Raw genomic sequence first — 17,315 nt, forward strand, 5'->3', positions numbered from 1 at the left:
TAAATCTATTAAAATAAATCTTAATATATCCTTCTTTATGCTTTGCCCTAACAATCTGCCAAAGAATAAGGATGTGTTTGTTAAACTCTATCTGGCATACTATTGCCATCAATCTCTTTTGGAGCTTCAAATTTCTTGTTTATAGATTTGAATGCAATACTGGCACTTCAAGTTTCATGCAACTTAATCTTTGTTGGGTACGGTTGCCTTTCTTAATATAAAGTAACCCATTTTTTCCTACTTAATGCTTTTTCTCCTTAAATTCTTCTTTTTCCCGATAGTGTAATCCCTGCTTTCTTTTTTATATTGTCAAATGTAAACTGCCTTTACTTTAAGCTACTTACATGTCACTGTGGTTTAGTTGTTCCTTATAAACAGCACAGACTAGGATTTTACATTTTTATATAACCTGAGGGCTTATTTGTAACTTACATTTTGTCTTACTTCTGTCATTTTTTTCTATTTTGTCTTACTTACATTTTGTCTTACTTCTGTCATTTTTTCTATTTTTTTTAAAGATTTTATTTATTTATTTGTCAGAGAGAGAGAGCACACACAAGCAGGGGGAGAAGCAGGCTTCCTGCTGAGCAGGGAGCCCAACGTGGCTCTTGATCCCAGGACCCTGGGATCATGACCTGAGCCGAAGGCAGATGCTTAACTGACTAAGCCACCCAGGAATCCCAGTCATTTTTTCCATTATTGACATATTTTATATATCTGTTCTTGTCCTTCTGACAATTGTTATTAAATGGGCAATATATTCTTTATTTTTAATCTTTTCCAGTGTTGTGTGTACATATATATTTATATATATAAACATATAATATAAACATATTTATAGTGATGTTGCCTGAGCCGATCAATATTTTTGTACCCCATCATTTTAGTGCCTGTATATTACTACATCGTATAAATTTTCCATAATTTATTTGAGTCATCCCCTATTGGTTAACAAAAATAATATATAATGAATTATGTACCATAAGTATATACCATATAATTTATAAAATATAAATAACATAAAGTAATGTAAATATAAATAATACTAAGATAAAATATAGAGGCGCCTGGGTGGCTCATTCGTTAAGCATCTGCCTTCGGCTCAGGTCATGATCCCAGGTTCCTGGGATCAAGCCCCACATCGGGCTCCCTGCTCAGCAGGAAGCCTGCTTCTCCCTCTCCCACTCCCCCTGCTTGTGTTCCCTCTCTCACTGTGTCTCTTTCTGTCAAATAAATAAATAAATAAAATCTTAAAAAAGAAAAAAGAAAAAGGTAAATGACCTTTAAAAAAAATAAGATGAAATACAATATTTAGGGGCACCTGGGTGGCTCAGATGGTTAAGCGTCTGCCTTCAGCTCAGGTCATGATCCCAGGGTCCTGGGATCAAGCCCCACATCGGGCTCCTGGCTCGGCGGGGAGCCTGCTTCTCCCTCTGCCTCTCTCCCTGCTCATGCTTTCTCTCTCTCTATCTCTGTGTCTCAAAAGAATAAATAAAATCTTAAAAAAAAACAATATTTAGTTGACTTTTTTTCACATTTCGTGAAATGATTTTATTCAAATTCTTTCATAAATGTGGTAAAATATATATATAACAAAATTTGCCATTTTAACCATTTAAAGTGTATAACTCAGTGGCACTAATTCACATTGTTGTGTAACCATCATCACTGTCTATTTCCAAAACCTTTTCATCTCCCCTACTCTGTAACCCACTAACCAATAACCTTCCATTTCCTTTCTCCCCCAGCTCCTAGTAGCCTCTAATCTACTTTCTGTCTCTGTGAATTTACCTATTCTAAATATTTTGTGTAAGTACACAGAATCATACAGTATTTGTCCTTTTGTGTCTGGTTTATTCCACCTAGCATGTTCCAAAGGTACATCCATGTACCAGAAACCTCATTCCTTTTTATGTATGTATATACCTCATTTTGTTTATCCGTTCATCTGTTGCTGGATACTTAGGTTGTTGCCACCTTTTGCTATTATGAATAATGTTTACGTCAGTGTACAAGTATCTGTTAGTCCCTGTTTTCATTTCTTTTGAGTATACAGCAGTGAGTGGAATTGCTGGGTCATTTGGTAATTCTATGTTTAACTATTTTTTTAAATATTTAACTCTTTGAGGAAATGCCAGACTGTTTTTCAGTGTTTGCAACATTTTACATCCACACCAGCAATGTACAAAGGTTCCAATTTCTCCATATCCTCCCCAACATTTGTTATTTTCTGTTTTCTAAAATTATAGTCATCCTAGTAGGTATGAAGTGGTATTTCAGTGTGGTTTTGATCTGCATTTCCCTAATGATTAATGATGTTCAGCATCTTTTTGTGTGCTTATTGGCCATTTGTTTATCTTCCTTGGAGAAATGTCTATTCAAATCCTTTGTCATTTTAAAATTGGGTTGTTTGTCTTTTTGTTGAGTTGTAGAAACATTTTATATATTCTGGATAGTAAACCCTTACTAAATATGACTTGCAAATATTTTCTTCCATTCTGTGGATTAATGCATTTTTATTTTATTATTTTCTCTAAATAAATTCCTAAACCTGTAATAGCTAAGTAAGAGGTATAGTTTATTTTTTAAACATTTATTCCTGGGGTGCCTGGGAGGCTCAGTCAGTTAAGGGTCTGACTCTGATTTCAGCTCAGGTCATGATCTCGGGGTCCTGTGATTGAACCTTGCATCATGGTCTGAGCTCAGCAGGGAGTCCACTTCTCTCTCTCTCTCCCCTTCTGCTCCTCCCCCCACTCGCACACCCATGCTCTTTCTCTCTCTCAAATAAATAAATAAGTAAATAAATATTTTTTAAAAAATAACAAACATTTATTGCCAAGCTGCCTCCCAGAACGGTTAGACCAGTTTACAGTCCTGCCATAAGAGATGGTGAATTTTCCCCAAGCCCTTCTCAATGCTGGTTTGATCTCTTTAAACTTTGTTAAGGTATAGGATAAAAGACGGTGATTTGTTTTTACTTGCAATTGATTGTATATTATTGGTATTAATCATTCTATATATTTATTGTCCTTTGTGAAGTAAGCGCATGTTTTCTTTTTGGATTTTTTCCTTTTTCTTAGTGATTTGTAGCTCTTCATATAGGGATATTAACTCTATATTATATAGTATAAATGTATTTTCCCATAACTTCCTTTACAGTTATCCTTGAATCTAAAAAGTCTTTTACTTACAGCTAGCTATATTTCAGCTCTGCAAAATAAGGTTACCTCATAGAAGGTCCAGAAATAGAAACAAGTTCCTAAATGCTTTGTATACATAGTAACAAACTCAGCAGCTCAAATCACCTCATAATTACACTCTGCAAGCTATGTGTAGGATTCAGAATATTTAATCCACGGATCAAATCCTGATTTGAAGTTTACAGGTGGTGCAGGCAACACCAGCTTCTAGGGAAGCGGGTCTTGGCTTCATATTCATGAGACCCTTCTGGCTTCCTCAGGAAGCGAAATCCCAGTAATGAGGGGTTTTGAGGGATGAGTCCTTTCTCGTCACCACTGTGCCAGGTTAGGACTCCTGGAAGTCTGCTGCCAGGTACAGAATGGCAGCAATCCAGGGTAACTAACATGCTTTTCCATGTTTTCAGCGGACCTCAGCTGGCCCGGGATAGGGTTCTGGATGATGGATTTAGTTATATACCTTCCACCATAAGCAGGTAGACAAGGAAACTGCATTGTTAAAACTATTCATTAAAATATACTCTTTCTCTGTCTGGGGTCAACATGAAATAATCACTATATTTAGAAGGCAAACATTTCCAGCTTTTAACCTCGCAGAGATTTAAACATCTGTGTGAAAGGAGAGAAACTGGAAATACCTGAATTAGAGTACCATCTTTAAAGGGGATGCTATCTGCCAGGGAGCAGCTAAGAAGTGTCTGAATGCCCAGGTTAGAACCCCATTCTTTCCTCCAAGCTTTCCCCTGGGCCAAGGCCAGGCTCTCGTGACCTACCTTGATGAAGGAGTACAGAGACTTTCCATAGAGCCTCTTGAAGTTTTCCCGGATGTCCATCATATCAATCTCTGCTCGAGAAACCATAACTCTAATGAGGGTTTCATCATCGGTGCCCAAGCCCTAAGGAAGAAAACAAGATCCATGCTGGTTTTCAGACGGTGTTCTTCTTTAGCTTATCAAGGCAAATCTCTGCATGGCTCTCCTGATGATGTCCTTTGCACCACAACCTTAGAAAGCCTGTGGAATACTCGTCACCACAGTGTTCAAGGCTTTCCGATGTTCTGTGTTCTGACCAGAGGAGACCACTCCCTGCCACTGGAGACATACTCTGAATTCTCAGCCTGCTGCCTCGCCTGCAGATTCCTCCCCTGAATGTCCTCCTTCCCTCCCCAGCCTTACCATCCTTCCTACCATATGAAATCCCCCCATATAAAGCTTCCTTGAAGGTCCTGCTCACAGATACCAGCTTCTTTATATAGTCTTTTCTGATCCTCACCCCCTCAACGAATATTGAAAAAAAAATACTCTTCTTTCTGTGTTCCTAGATATTTGGGTCCTCAACTACTGTCTTACATTCTATTTTGCTCTTGTTGGTTTTCTGCCCATACCTGTCTTCCCCTTCCTACCTTTTGATCTCTCCTGCACCTCCCACGGTTCCCAGCAACGGTGTCTGCACACAGAGTATAATGCACGGTTAGGTTCTTGGGCTATGAAGCCAGACTGCCAGTGTTTGCATCCCTGCTCCGTTACATCCTCACTGAGGACCTTGGACAAACTGCCTACCTCCCTATGTCTCATTCTTCTCAACTGTAAAATGGGGGTTAACAACAGTACCTGCCCCATTCAGCTGTTGTAGGGATAAAATTAATCCATATATATACGGCACTAGGAATAGTGATCACTATTATTATAAGTACTCAATAAATATTACCTAGTATTATCAGTAGCAGCCACTCAGTGAAGTATTTGATGAACTGAATATCTCAGGCTGATTTTGGTTAATTTGTGTGGGAAACATAAGTAAACATGAAGGTAGACACAAGACAGGTTGGGGTCATTCAGATGCTAAAAATGAAGCCATTTACCTTCATAGATTTATAAAGCCTTTCAGCAAAATATGCAGATTTGTTCCTCATGCACTTTACTGTTGAGATGAGAAAAAGAAATAAAAAGTTACAGATAAAATCTATGAGAAAAAAGTGACAGTTGTTCCCCCTGTTTCTACAAGGTATGAAAGAGTATCTCTCGATTGCTTTGTCGGAAAAATTTTAGCCCAACAATGCTTTATGAACATAGGCCATGGAGAAGTAATTAATAAAGTAATTAATTGGAGAAATAATAAAGGCAATTAAAGCAAAAGGCAGCATAAAGTTTCAAAATGATTACTATCTATCTATACCATATGAAACTGTTATTAGTTCTAACCATTCACAGACTTGCAAGATGCAGCTACTGTACGATTACCTTTCCAGCATACTGAGATCTAAAGGCACACAGGATATAAGATATATAAAGCTACATGATACAATAACAATCAGATCATATATAATACTTCTTGTTTAAAATTCTGGATCTCATTATGAGTGATTTAAACATTTTTTTTAATCCCTGAAAACAAAAAACTATATCTCTATGACAACAAACTGGTAAGGAGGACAGTCTATAAACATTTGTTTCTCCACTCCCCGCCCCCTACCAGCTTACCTATGGCCAGCAGAGTATCTTCAAAACTACCAGATGTTTCAGATTTAATACTCTGCTCAATATCCTTCTGTGATATCCTTTTGTATTCATCAAACACTACAAACAATAACAAAGTGGAATTATAAATAATAAAAAAAGAATAGAGGAAATGAAAATTTATGGAGAGAATGAGCCTCTTTCTAGAACTCACTCTTTATTCTTTGGCATACAACAAGAGGAAATTAATTAGCAATATCAGTGAGAACCCAAGAGGCATGTGGCAAGTGGAATGGGTGTTGGAGAGGACGAAGGACTATTGTGCCTTTCCCTTATTTGGGACCCCGCTCTCTCACACATAAAATGGAGATAACGTCTGGAGAGATTTGCTTTCTTTTCTCATTGTTCCTTTAATGAGCAGAACATGCCTTTTTGTAATTTTGGCCTTGGCAATCACCTGTATATTCATCTTCCTTTTGGCTCATCAAAACTAGAGCAATTCAACCCCTTCAAGACTGAGTTACATTTGATAACCAAATGGTTGCATCTTTTAATAGACTGTAACATAATTTTTTTTTCACTTTTTGCCAAATATTTTTGAATGTGATAAACCTATTTTCCTCTTACTGTCTTTTTCTGGAGCTTCTTAGAGTGGATATTTATCTTCTTAACATTGCTTTCTTTGGGGTGCTGCCCCAGGCCCCCCATCAGGGTGATTCTCACAGGACTGTCAATCCAGGGACACCCCTGCCCCCTAACATACACCATAAGCTCTACCAAGTGAGTGGGCAGTTCACTGGACCAGACCCAGTCTTACCCTCCTGGGGATTTTTAAATTGAGCGGATCGTGGGGATGGCCAAGAGCACTGAGGCATCTCTAACCCTAGAGAACATCGGATTCACCTGGGAAACCTGGGAAACTTCCCGGATGTCACTTTCCGGGATCTGAGGTCAGCGAGCCTGAAGTAGGTGTTCAAGAATCAGCATGTTCAACGAAGACCAGACTTTGGGAAACTGCCTTATAAATAAAATATGTGACTCCCTTCCACTGAGATCCCCAGATCTGCCTTGATTTCTATACTTCCTGGAAATGTTTGGCTCTCCCTTCAATTCAGTGAGCCACCAGTATTTTCCATTTTCCCTCTTGTCCCATTCTGTATTATTTCTTCTTCTTACTTAAGTTGGAGTCTGCGTCTATTGCTTAGGATCAAAAGATCTAATTGACACATTTTCTAAGCCTCAGTTTTCTCCACTGTAAAATGGGGGAAATAATGGCTGCTCCAATGGGATGCTGCAACAAACAATGCTTGTAACATGCTTAGCACTGGGGCGCCTGGGTGGCTCAGTCATTAAGCGTCTGCCTTCAGCTCAGGTCATGATCCCAGGGTCCTGGGACTGAGCCTCACATTCGGGCTCCCTGCTCAGCAGGGAGCCTGCTTCTCCCTCTGCCTGCCACTCCCCCTGCTTGTGCTCTCTCTCTCTTTCTGTCAAATAATAAAAAAAAAATCTTTAATATGCTTAGCACTGCACCTAGAAGATAATTAATAAAACCTTAGTTTTTTGAATCCTCACTATTACTGTTGGCTGGTAAAAAAATTATGAAGTTTTCTTTATCCCAAGAGTGCTTAGATTTTCTTCCAGTGGTTTACAAGCAGATATTTTATAACTTCCCAACAACTGACTTGGGCCTAGAAGTGAAAATTGTTATTTGCATTATTTGAGGACCTGCAGTTCTTGGAAAATACCACCAGGGGGAGATTTATGTAATTAGTCATCCGGCAAGGAAGGGAAGGGGAAGAAATAAGGAGCTGAGTCAGAAGTTGGTGCATCTGACGGTAGCCCATGACATTTATTAACAGGTGTAATCACCTATTTTTAGTCACTGTGGAATATCTGAAATAAACGCAACTTCCAAATGTGTTGTAATTTTCAATTATGTTTTCAATTTACTGAACTCATTCTTCTCAAATTTCCCATAGGTTTTGTAAATTGTGTGTGATTCTAAGGCACGGTGGGCTTAAAAAATGATGATGCAACATAAGGACCTAAAGAGCTTACATAAAAGATGAAATATCTTATTAAATCCTTATTGCTGTTTACAAGAAGAAAATAAACCTGGCGACAAATTTGCTACAATTTTTTTCCCCAAAGAAGTTAAAGCACATTACAAAGACTAAGCATCATCAGAAGCAAATTAGAAACATTACACAAAGGAAATAAAATTTGGAATTATCCACTATGTATCTTATGCAACATACTCCCTAAAGAAATCACTTCTATTAGCTTTACAACTTGGATATTAACTAGGAATAAATGTCAACCAACAATTTTATTTTATTGCTCACCGATGTACTGAAGATTTTTTCTTACATAACTAAAATGAAATGGGGCTGCTTTGGAAAAAGGACTGACCGTGAAGGTTTGGTTTCCTACAAACAGAAATGCCAAACTCCTATTAATATGTTGTATATCTGCTAATTATTCATAATTAATCTTTCAGCAGGCACCTGGGTGGCTCAGTCAGTTAAGCGTCTGCCTTCAGCTCAGGTCATGATCCCAGGGTCCTGGGATCGAGCCCCATGTCGGGCTCCCCACTCAGTGGAGAGTCTGCTTCTCCTGTCCCTTTCCCTCTGCTCCTCCCCCTCACTCGTCCTCTCTCTCTCTAATAAATAAATGAAATCTTTAAAAAAAGAAAAAAAGAAATTGGCCCTCATGCACATCGTTGCACTCATACATATCCAAGGTAAAACTTCTAAGACAATTCAGTACAATCTGTTCTTTGTACAAGTAAAGGGGGAAAATTCTCAATTAATAATGGACAATAGTTTTCATCATCTCTCATTTTCTTTGGAAGATGAGGCAAGCGCCTTACCATGCAACAGATGATTTCGGTTCCGGGAACAGAGAACAGTTAGAAATTTCACCTCATCTGTCCCCCATTTCTTCTCTCCAGCCTCATACAGGTCCTGAAGCCAAACAAAGCACAAGTTTAAACCATCACAGAGAAGGTGCCAGGAAACATGCAAATATTTCCAGAACATCAAAGAGCTGAGCTGGCTTTGTTTTATTTTGTTGGTGATGGGTGTGGGAATGCTGTTTGTGGTGAGTGGCAATGACTCAAGATTTTTCCTTAGGTATAAAACTAATGGGACCTTGGGGCGCCTGGGTGGCTCAGTCAGTTAAGCATCCGATTCTTGTTTTCAGCTCAGGTTATGATCTCAGGGTCTTAAGATTGAGCCCCACCTTCGCTCCGTGCTGGGCGTGGAGCGTGCTTAGGATTCTCTCTCTCCCTCTGCCCCTTCCTGCCCCGCCCCCCAAAAAAGACTAATGGGAAAGTCAGAGCAAGCACCAGCAGCTCCCAATATACGGACTACATAGTTCTCTCTTTTTCTTTTTTTAAAGATTTTATTTTTAAGTAGTCTCTACACCCAACGTGGGGCTTGAACTCACAACCCTGAGATCAAGAGTCACATGCTCCACTGACTGAGCCAGCCAGGTGCCCCACATTATTTTATCTTAAGAGCTAAAAGGCATGCCCTAGACTAGCCGTTCTGTACAGTAGCCACCAACCAAATGTGGCTATTTACATTTTTTTTTAAAGATTTTATTTACTTATTTGACAGAAAGAGAGTACAAGCAGGGGGAGCGGCAGGCAGAGGAAGAGGGAGAAGCAGGCTTCCTGCTGAGCAGGGAGCCTGATGCGGGGGCTCGGCTTGATCCCAGGGCCCTGGGATCATGACCTGAGCCGAAGGCAGAAGCTTAACGACTGAGCCACCCAGGCGCCCTGACTATTTACATTTTAACTAAAATTAAATTAAATTAAAAATTCACTCCTTAATCTTACTAGCTATATTTCAAGTGCTCAGTGGCCACATGTGGCTGGTCTGACTGAGAAGTTGAATTTTAAATTAAATTAAATTTAGTTAATTAAAACTAGCTAGTGGCTACCCATAATAGACAACGCCAACGTAAACATTTTTAGCATCACAGAAAGTTCTATTGGACAACACTGCTCTGGAATGATCTGTGATTTGCTTGAGGCTACGGAAGGTCTCACAGTAGAACCAGGACCCATTAGTAATTGCTTACATTTTTTTTTTCATAATTGCTTATATTCCAAACAGGTAGGACTATAAGAAATTCTAATCGCTTTAACTACATTACTGATAAATCAAAACTAGTATTCATATCACCTCACTGCTACTTAAAAAAACAAAGAAAATAGGGGTGCCTGGGTGACTCAGTCGTTGAGCGTCTGCCTTCGGCTCAGGTCATGATCCCAGGGTCCTGGGATCAAGCCCCACATCGGGCTCTCTGCTCAGCGGGAAGCCTGCCTCTCCCTCTCCCACTCCCCCTGCTTGTGTTCCTTCTCTTGCCGTGTCTCTCTCTGTCAAATAAATAAATAAAATCTTAAAAAAAAAACAAAAAACAAAATAGCAAGTGTTGGCGAGGATGTAGAGAAACTGGAACCCTGTGCTGTTGATGATAATGGAGAATGATGCAGCTGCTATAGAAACAGTATGGCTGTTCCTGAAAAAATTAAAAATAGAATTACCATAGGATCTAATACTACTACTTCTGAGTATACAGCCAAAAGAACTGAAAGCAGATCTTACAGAGATATTTGTATACCATCTTCATAGCAGCATTATTCACAATAACCAAAAGGTAGAAGCAACCCAAACTGTCCATTAACATGTGAATGGAAAAGCAACGTGTGGGTGTCCATCCACGCAATGGAATGCTTTGCAGCCTTACAAAGGAAGGGAATTCTGACACAGGCTGCAAAATGGATGAACCTTGAGGACGTTATGCTAAGTGAAATAAGCCAGTTAGACAAACACTGAATACTGTGTGATTAACTTGTATGAGACCTCTAGGGAGGTGAAACTTCTAGAAACAGGAAGCCAAATTGTGGTTGTCAGTGGCTGGGGAGAGGGAGAGATGAGGAGTTGTTTAATGGGTATAGAGTTTCAGTTCTGTGAGGTGAGAAAGTTCTGGAGATGGGCTGTACAAGAATGTGCACAGAGTTAACACTACTGAACTGCATTCTTAAAAACAGTCTAGATGGCAAATTTTATGTTATGTGTATTTTATTAAAAACAAATGTTTTTAAACTATTTATTTGTAATCAGCAGCTGACTTGTTAAATTTCTCAAAATGCCCTTATTTGACACATTTTGTCACTCTGTGGGCTTACCTCCATCTCCTCATTCTTCGCTTCTTTGTCTAATCTCCTCACTGCTTTAGAGTCAGTTCACAGAACCATGGAATTTTAAAGCTCAAAGGGCACAAAGGCTTCATCTAAGTAGCAAAGTAATAAACTGTAAAATTCAGATTTCCATTGAAGATCATTTCTCATGAGCCCCTCTAGCTCCCTTTATCTCTTCTTGCTCTTCATTCAGCTTCATGTTCATCTGTTATTTTCTCACTTTTTTTTTTTTAGCTCTTGTTTAATTGAAATGTTTTTCTCTCAACCTGAAATCTGTGTCTTCCTTACAGTATGGCTACGTTTGCCTCCCTTCCTGCTTCTGTGTATTCACGGGCCACATGGTGTTTGGGCTGAGGCATTTGTGGCTTTTCATGCTCTTCCATTCTTAAATGATGAGCAGCCTATCCAGATATGGTTTTTCCCTCCAGAACAAGGTGAGTGGATTCTTCCTGGAGCGCCTTACTTTTTATTTGGATGGATTTCAAGCAGGAGCACCAGTTGCTTGTTCACGGAGGGCAGCCGAGACTCAGGAGTTCCCTGAGGAATTTCTTCCTGTTTGCATGAAGCCACTGTGCCTGCTTCTGGCTTGGAGCTGGCGGGGGGATCAGCCCCTTTTCTGGGGCAGAAATGTCCTTCCAGAGTCATTGGCCCAGGTTCGCCGCCCATCTGGCATTTTAATGGCCCTCCTCCACAGTTTCCAGTGTTGCTGCAGATTTTCCCTACTTTTATATTTGCTGGTTTGTTTGTTTTTCAGAAGAAGGGAATCAAAATGTGTCATCTAGCCAAAACTCTCAAGGGCATTTTTAATGTACTTTTACTATATCACAAGTTTCTTTCTAAAGTGGGAATTCTGAGTGCTCCTGGTTATGTCCTTCGGTGCAAGTTTCATCCCAAGAACAGATACAATTGGACTTGTTGGATAACAGCCTCTATATTTTAAGATTTCTACCTTTTGAAAGTAACCATTACCTAATTCCACCTGCCCTGATCATTCTTCTCATCTCAAACTCATTTACTTTCCTCCGTCAAAATCAAGATATAATACCCACTGTTTGCAAATACTCCCCTTGTTGCTGATATAAGTCACAGAGCAAAGGCTGAAAAGGTTTTCCTCCCGTTTTATCCTCTAAGAGCTGAAATCTCCCTGCAGTTGTTCTTAAATTCCTCACCTCTTGGTAAGACTTGAAAGGATCCAGAAAAACCTACTCTGAGCTCTACTCCTTGTGTCCGACTTCCCCAGCCCAAACTTACTTGGAAGCCCCTTTTCACCTTGATCACTCCCAAGGGGAACTGTGCTCCTTGAAGAGCCCCCAAAACATTTGTTCATTGAATTGCATGGTTTTAAAAAATTAGACAGACCTGGATTCTAAGAGCCCAATTCCACCAGCTATGTGATCTGGGACAAGTTATTTAAATCTTTGCATCAGTTTCTTAATCTCTAAGGCATACGAAATAATAATATCTACCCCACAGATGTGTTGTAAGGAAAAAGCATAAGGTTGTAAATGCAATGCCTGGCACCTAGGAGACCCACCAGAAACTGACGGTGGGTATAATGTCTCCAGAATAAATTGCTCACTAACTCTTCATTTAATTTGAGAATCACCCAGGCTATGGAGGCTCCTTCCAACATGCTTCCAAAAATGCTGTCCTTGAGGTAGCTGAAATTCACATAAGCATCCTGAAGTTCCAATGTCTTCAATACTTCCTCCCTCCTCAAAGCTTCTGGATTAAAGGCAATTTCCTATTTCTCCAGTATGGGATGGGCCCCCTTGTATCCTCAGAACTCTTAAGACACGATTACCCCTCTCCCTTCTGGTGAAAGCAACAGGTTCTTTCCTGTAGAATCCATAGTGATTCATACCTCACATACTGAACGGGACCAATCCTTCCCTATGGTTGTATATTGGTTAAGAGTACAGGGTCTAGATCCAAATTGCCCAGGTTCAAACCCTAGTGCTGCCATGTATTACCTGTGAACTTGAGCAAGGAACTGGACTACTATAAGCCTCAATTTCCTCATCCATAAAATGGGGATAGCAGTACTTGGTTCGTGGGCTTATTGCAAGGATTCAACGACATACTTCATGTCAAGAGCTCACAACAGTGTTTGGTACCTGGTAAGGACCTGTTTTTTATTAGCTATTGTAATTAGTGTCATCTGGCCACAGTAAATGAATCGGGGGTTGGTGCCAGGACAGCCATCAATGGGCTGGGCACCAGGGAAACAACTGCTTCTTGGGGTTTGATATTAATTTTACCCAACAGGGTACACACTGTGCCAAGCTCTTTTACACAGGTTCTAGCAAACGTTCTCTCTGGGGAAGTAAAAATGCAAGGTAAACAAAGCATAGGCAGGTCCCTTCACCTCCAGGTGATTCAGAAGACACTCCATGGTTCTCTGGGGTGGCCATACCATGATCTCAGTGTCAAGAACCCAGGGATCTTATATAATGATGCCCTGTGTCACCCCAAGCCCCAGGTATATTTCTGCAAGAAATTTCTGCTATTAAAGGTCATCTGTGGGAATCTTTTTTTATTTTAATAGAACATATCCCAGCCTGACCAATATACACTGAAATACAAATATAACAGGGGGTCCACCAACTAAGGCCTTACTGGCAAAAGAAAAGAAAGAAACTGCAGTTCTACTAACCTGAGCATCCTGTCTCATGAGAGCATCATCCAGATAATTTCCTTCATCCCTGCCACCCTGAGAAAAACAAAGCAAAGAGAATGAGACAGTATCCATGAAGACAGAATGTCCGGGAAGCCAAGGACATGGTCATTAGACAGAATGCCAACAGGGGTCACACTTCCAGCCTAGGGAGGGCTGAATGTGCTTCCATTATTCCTGTGGCTCTAACCTGTGCCTAGAAAACATTACCAACCAGAGAGCCAGAGATTCCTGAATGCTGCCCGGGTGTCTGTGCCAGGAGAAGTGAAGGAGAGCGAACCCTGCCTGCTGACCGCCCCTCCCCTGCTGTCTCCTCCCCTGCGCCACCTCCCCCCACGCCTATGTCTTCCTAGCTGACCAAGGCCTTCCTAACTGGCAAATCTACATTGATCAATTCTGCCAAACAGGGGCTGGGAAACAGAAGAAAAATCAAGAGTCTAGGACCAGCGGTGGGGCTTAAGGAGCATGTGAAAATGCTCCATCCCTCACGGACACCAGCTCTGGGAGAGGGCGGGATCGAAGCCTTGGAGGAATGCTTAAGGAGCCACAAAACAGGCGACTTCCCTCTAGTTTGTTAGACTATTTTTATTTGCTATGCTGTCTCAACATTCTATGGTCTAGGCATGGCTTGGCAGAATGCTAAATCTGGGAGGCAAAGAACAAAATGGGTAGGAAATAAGAAAAGTAGGCTGGCGTTATTAAGTATCAGAGACAGGGGAGAGAGAGGGTGCGAGATGATTTCCAGGGTCCTGCTTTGTTGGAAGAAGAGCAACAGTATTAACAGAAACAGGCAAGTCAGGAAGATGCGCCGTTTTAGGGGCGGGGGCGGGCAGAGAGAAATGAGTTCAGATTTAGGTTAGGAGGCCTGATTTGAGGAAGCACCTTAGAAAGCAGTGAGAAATGAGAGTCTTATACTCAGGAAGGAGGTCGGGATAAAGACAAAATTTGGAAGTCATGTGAAATATCTCATGGATGCATCATCTATTTTCTGGCACCTCTGATCCCACACTAGCCCAGTCCTGCTTTATTTCTCATCTGGAATATTGAAGTAACTACCTACCTGGCCTCCCAGCCTCCAGTTCAACTGATCTTACACATCATTATTACATTACTCTTCTGAAAATGCAGTTCCCTCCAGCGTTCCCAAACCTTCAGTGGCTCCCTACTACTCTTGCAACAAGGGATCCCAGGTCTTCCTTCCACCTTGCTCCTAGAATTGCCTGCCAACTGCTCAGTTAACTGACATGAAAGACCCCATGGTTCCTGCCTCCTTGCCTCTTTCTGGCTGTTCTTCCTGTGTGTGATGCACCCACCTACACCTCTGCTTCTTGAAATCCTAGCAAACCTCCAGGTCCTCTCCAAACCGGCACCTCTGTCATGAAGGCTTTGCTTTGTTTCTGCAACCAGACTCTCTCCTCGAACCTTCTTTTTACTCTGTCCCTCTCCTTGGGCACTTTTCCTGCCTTTATTACAGCAACCTATGTACCTGATATATAAATATAATATTTATATATATGATAACATAAACTCATAAAGCAAGGGTATCTGGCATGTATTAGGTACTTGTATACACAAGTTTGAATAAATGGGTATGCGTGACTACCCAGAGTCTCTAAAAGAAAGAAGATGAAAACGACAGGCCCAAGAACAACACCTGGGGAATATGCACATTTGCGAGGATGAAAGGATGAGAAAGTCTGGAGAAGAGATATGGAGTGAGCGCCCCAAGGAACTCAACCCCTGTCAGAAGCAGCCCACAGAGGGAGCAACTCACAGCGGACAGAGACACCAGCACCCTCTGGAACATGAACGAAGTGTCAGAGCGAATGTCATCTTCAAGGCTCCGCCCATACTCTGGCAAGAGAGCAAAATGAGCTGCATCAGGAGAGAGTCCTGCCCAGCACCACGTCCTGCTCCAGAGCCGTCTGCCCTCCCCAAGATTAGCCAGTTTACTGAAGCAGCTCCTCATGAGGGTTTTCACCCTGCACAGTTTTTCAAAAACTGAACACTGATGAAATGGTCAAGGTAGGATTAGAGGAAACAAGATGTTCCTGTTCCTTAACATGGGAGGTCGAGGGGCGCCTGGGTGGCTCAGTCGGTTAAGCGTCTGCCTTCGGCTCGGGTCATGATCCCGGGGTCCTGGGATGGAGCCCCGCATCGGGCTCCCTGCTCTGCGGGGCGTCTGCTTCTCCCTCTGCCTTTGCCTGCCATTCCCCCTGCTTGTGCTCTCTATCTCTCTGTCAAATAAATAAATAAGTAAAATCTTTTAAAAAAATTTTTAAAAAAAGAAAAAAAACATGGGAGGTCGAGAAGGCTGGGGCTGTAAAATTCTCCCTCTGTGGTTCCTACTGCCCAGGGCTCTGTCCTCACTGTGGTTCTCAGTGACACAGAGAATGGTGACTGTTGAAAGGAAAACAGAAAGCAGTTTCTGAACCCATGTTTGGGGACCTGCAGGGGGCTGTCAGGCCCAAATTCCAGCACGTGCCTTCTGAGAGTTTCCCCCAGAGAAGCTCTAACCCTTCACAGACCCTCAGGTTTAGAAAACCTATATTCAGCAGACGTGGGGATCTGAGTGCTTGAACCAAGCTCCCAAGGTCTAGTATCTCCTGCTCCAAACACTTACCAAAAAACTCTTATTGTTTTGTTTTCTTTCTACCGGAGTAGTGCATGTTTGCTATGGGAAACTTAGGGAAAAACAAATAAATAAAATGAAGGAGGAAAAAAAAAACCCCACAAAACTCTACCATAATCCCTTTAATAAAATTTAATAATATCCTTCAATACACATCTTGGTGACTACATAATACTCCACTGTGTGGGTGCACGATATTTTGCTTACCCAATCTGCTACTGTTGGATATTTTTAGCTGTATGAACAATACCAAATAAGCACTTTAGGATCTAAACCTTTTGTGCATTTTTTTATTGCCCTCTTAGGGCAAAAAGACATATTTTAAAGGCTCTTCATAAGTATCATCCTCTGGAGATTTTTAAGAGGGCAGTAAATGTCTATCTTTCTGAGATGGCTGGAGGATGTATACAGTCCCGTCTGGAGGTCAGAAGTTGGGCTAGACAGCCCCTCCAGGCCATTCCCTAGAATGTTAAGATTCATTGGTGCCACCACTTTTGAACAAACACGTTTGATTCTCTGCTTGATAATAAGAACCTTCCAACTTTCAGGGTCATAAAATGCTACACTGGGTGGCTTCAGTGGAGTGGCATCTTAACCAGAAAAGTCTTGAGAAGCCAACAGACTGTCATTTCCCTAGAGAGGGATCTGCCTGAAACTGAGGATCCCTCATGGTCAGTGTTGCTATGAAGGGGGGTTAATCTGTAGGTAACGACCCGCTGCTAGTTTACTTCTCAAATCACAGTGAAGCCTCAACAGGGCCACTGAGGACGCTACATACGAAGCTGGTAGGTCTGGTTTATGCGCCGGATCTCCTCGGGCGTCCGGGAGGCCAGGATCTCAATCAGGCAGCCCTCATCCGTGCCAGCTCCCTACACAAGAAACCCAGAGGAGAGGGAGTTTGGAGCCAGTTTACAATGTTGAATCCCAGACACAGAGGCATATATAGCCAGGAATCTGCAGAGAATAAAGACAACCCACGGGGTTCTAGCAACAGGATTTGCTAATTTTAATTGTCCTGCCCAAATTCCAATGTATTTATCATAATTGTTTTTAGTAATAACAAACATTTATGGGCTGTTTCTATTGGATGGTTATTGTGCCAGGTTATGGACAGGGCCTGCCCTCTGGGGGCGCTTAATCT

The 17,315-nt window shown here is 41.4% G+C and overlaps 1 protein-coding gene across 1 annotated transcript in view; it reads right to left on the reverse strand.

The window, feature by feature from the left end:
* ANXA4 (annexin A4) overlaps positions 1-17,315 on the reverse strand; it is a 74,176-nt gene that overhangs the window by 2,236 nt on the left and 54,625 nt on the right. The window contains exons 6-12 of the mRNA XM_028116284.2: positions 16,953-17,043; positions 15,317-15,396; positions 13,522-13,578; positions 8,526-8,619; positions 5,678-5,773; positions 5,059-5,117; positions 3,971-4,093 (exon numbers count right to left, since the gene is read on the reverse strand). Coding sequence (XP_027972085.1) covers positions 3,971-4,093; positions 5,059-5,117; positions 5,678-5,773; positions 8,526-8,619; positions 13,522-13,578; positions 15,317-15,396; positions 16,953-17,043 — 600 coding nt within the window. The remainder of the gene's footprint in view (positions 1-3,970; positions 4,094-5,058; positions 5,118-5,677; positions 5,774-8,525; positions 8,620-13,521; positions 13,579-15,316; positions 15,397-16,952; positions 17,044-17,315) is intronic.

This window comes from Eumetopias jubatus, unplaced genomic scaffold (assembly GCF_037043125.1).
Source record: "Eumetopias jubatus isolate StellerSeaLion01/CBP00866 unplaced genomic scaffold, mEumJub1_p1.0 scaffold_9, whole genome shotgun sequence".
In the NCBI taxonomy this organism is placed as follows: domain Eukaryota; kingdom Metazoa; phylum Chordata; class Mammalia; order Carnivora; family Otariidae; genus Eumetopias; species Eumetopias jubatus.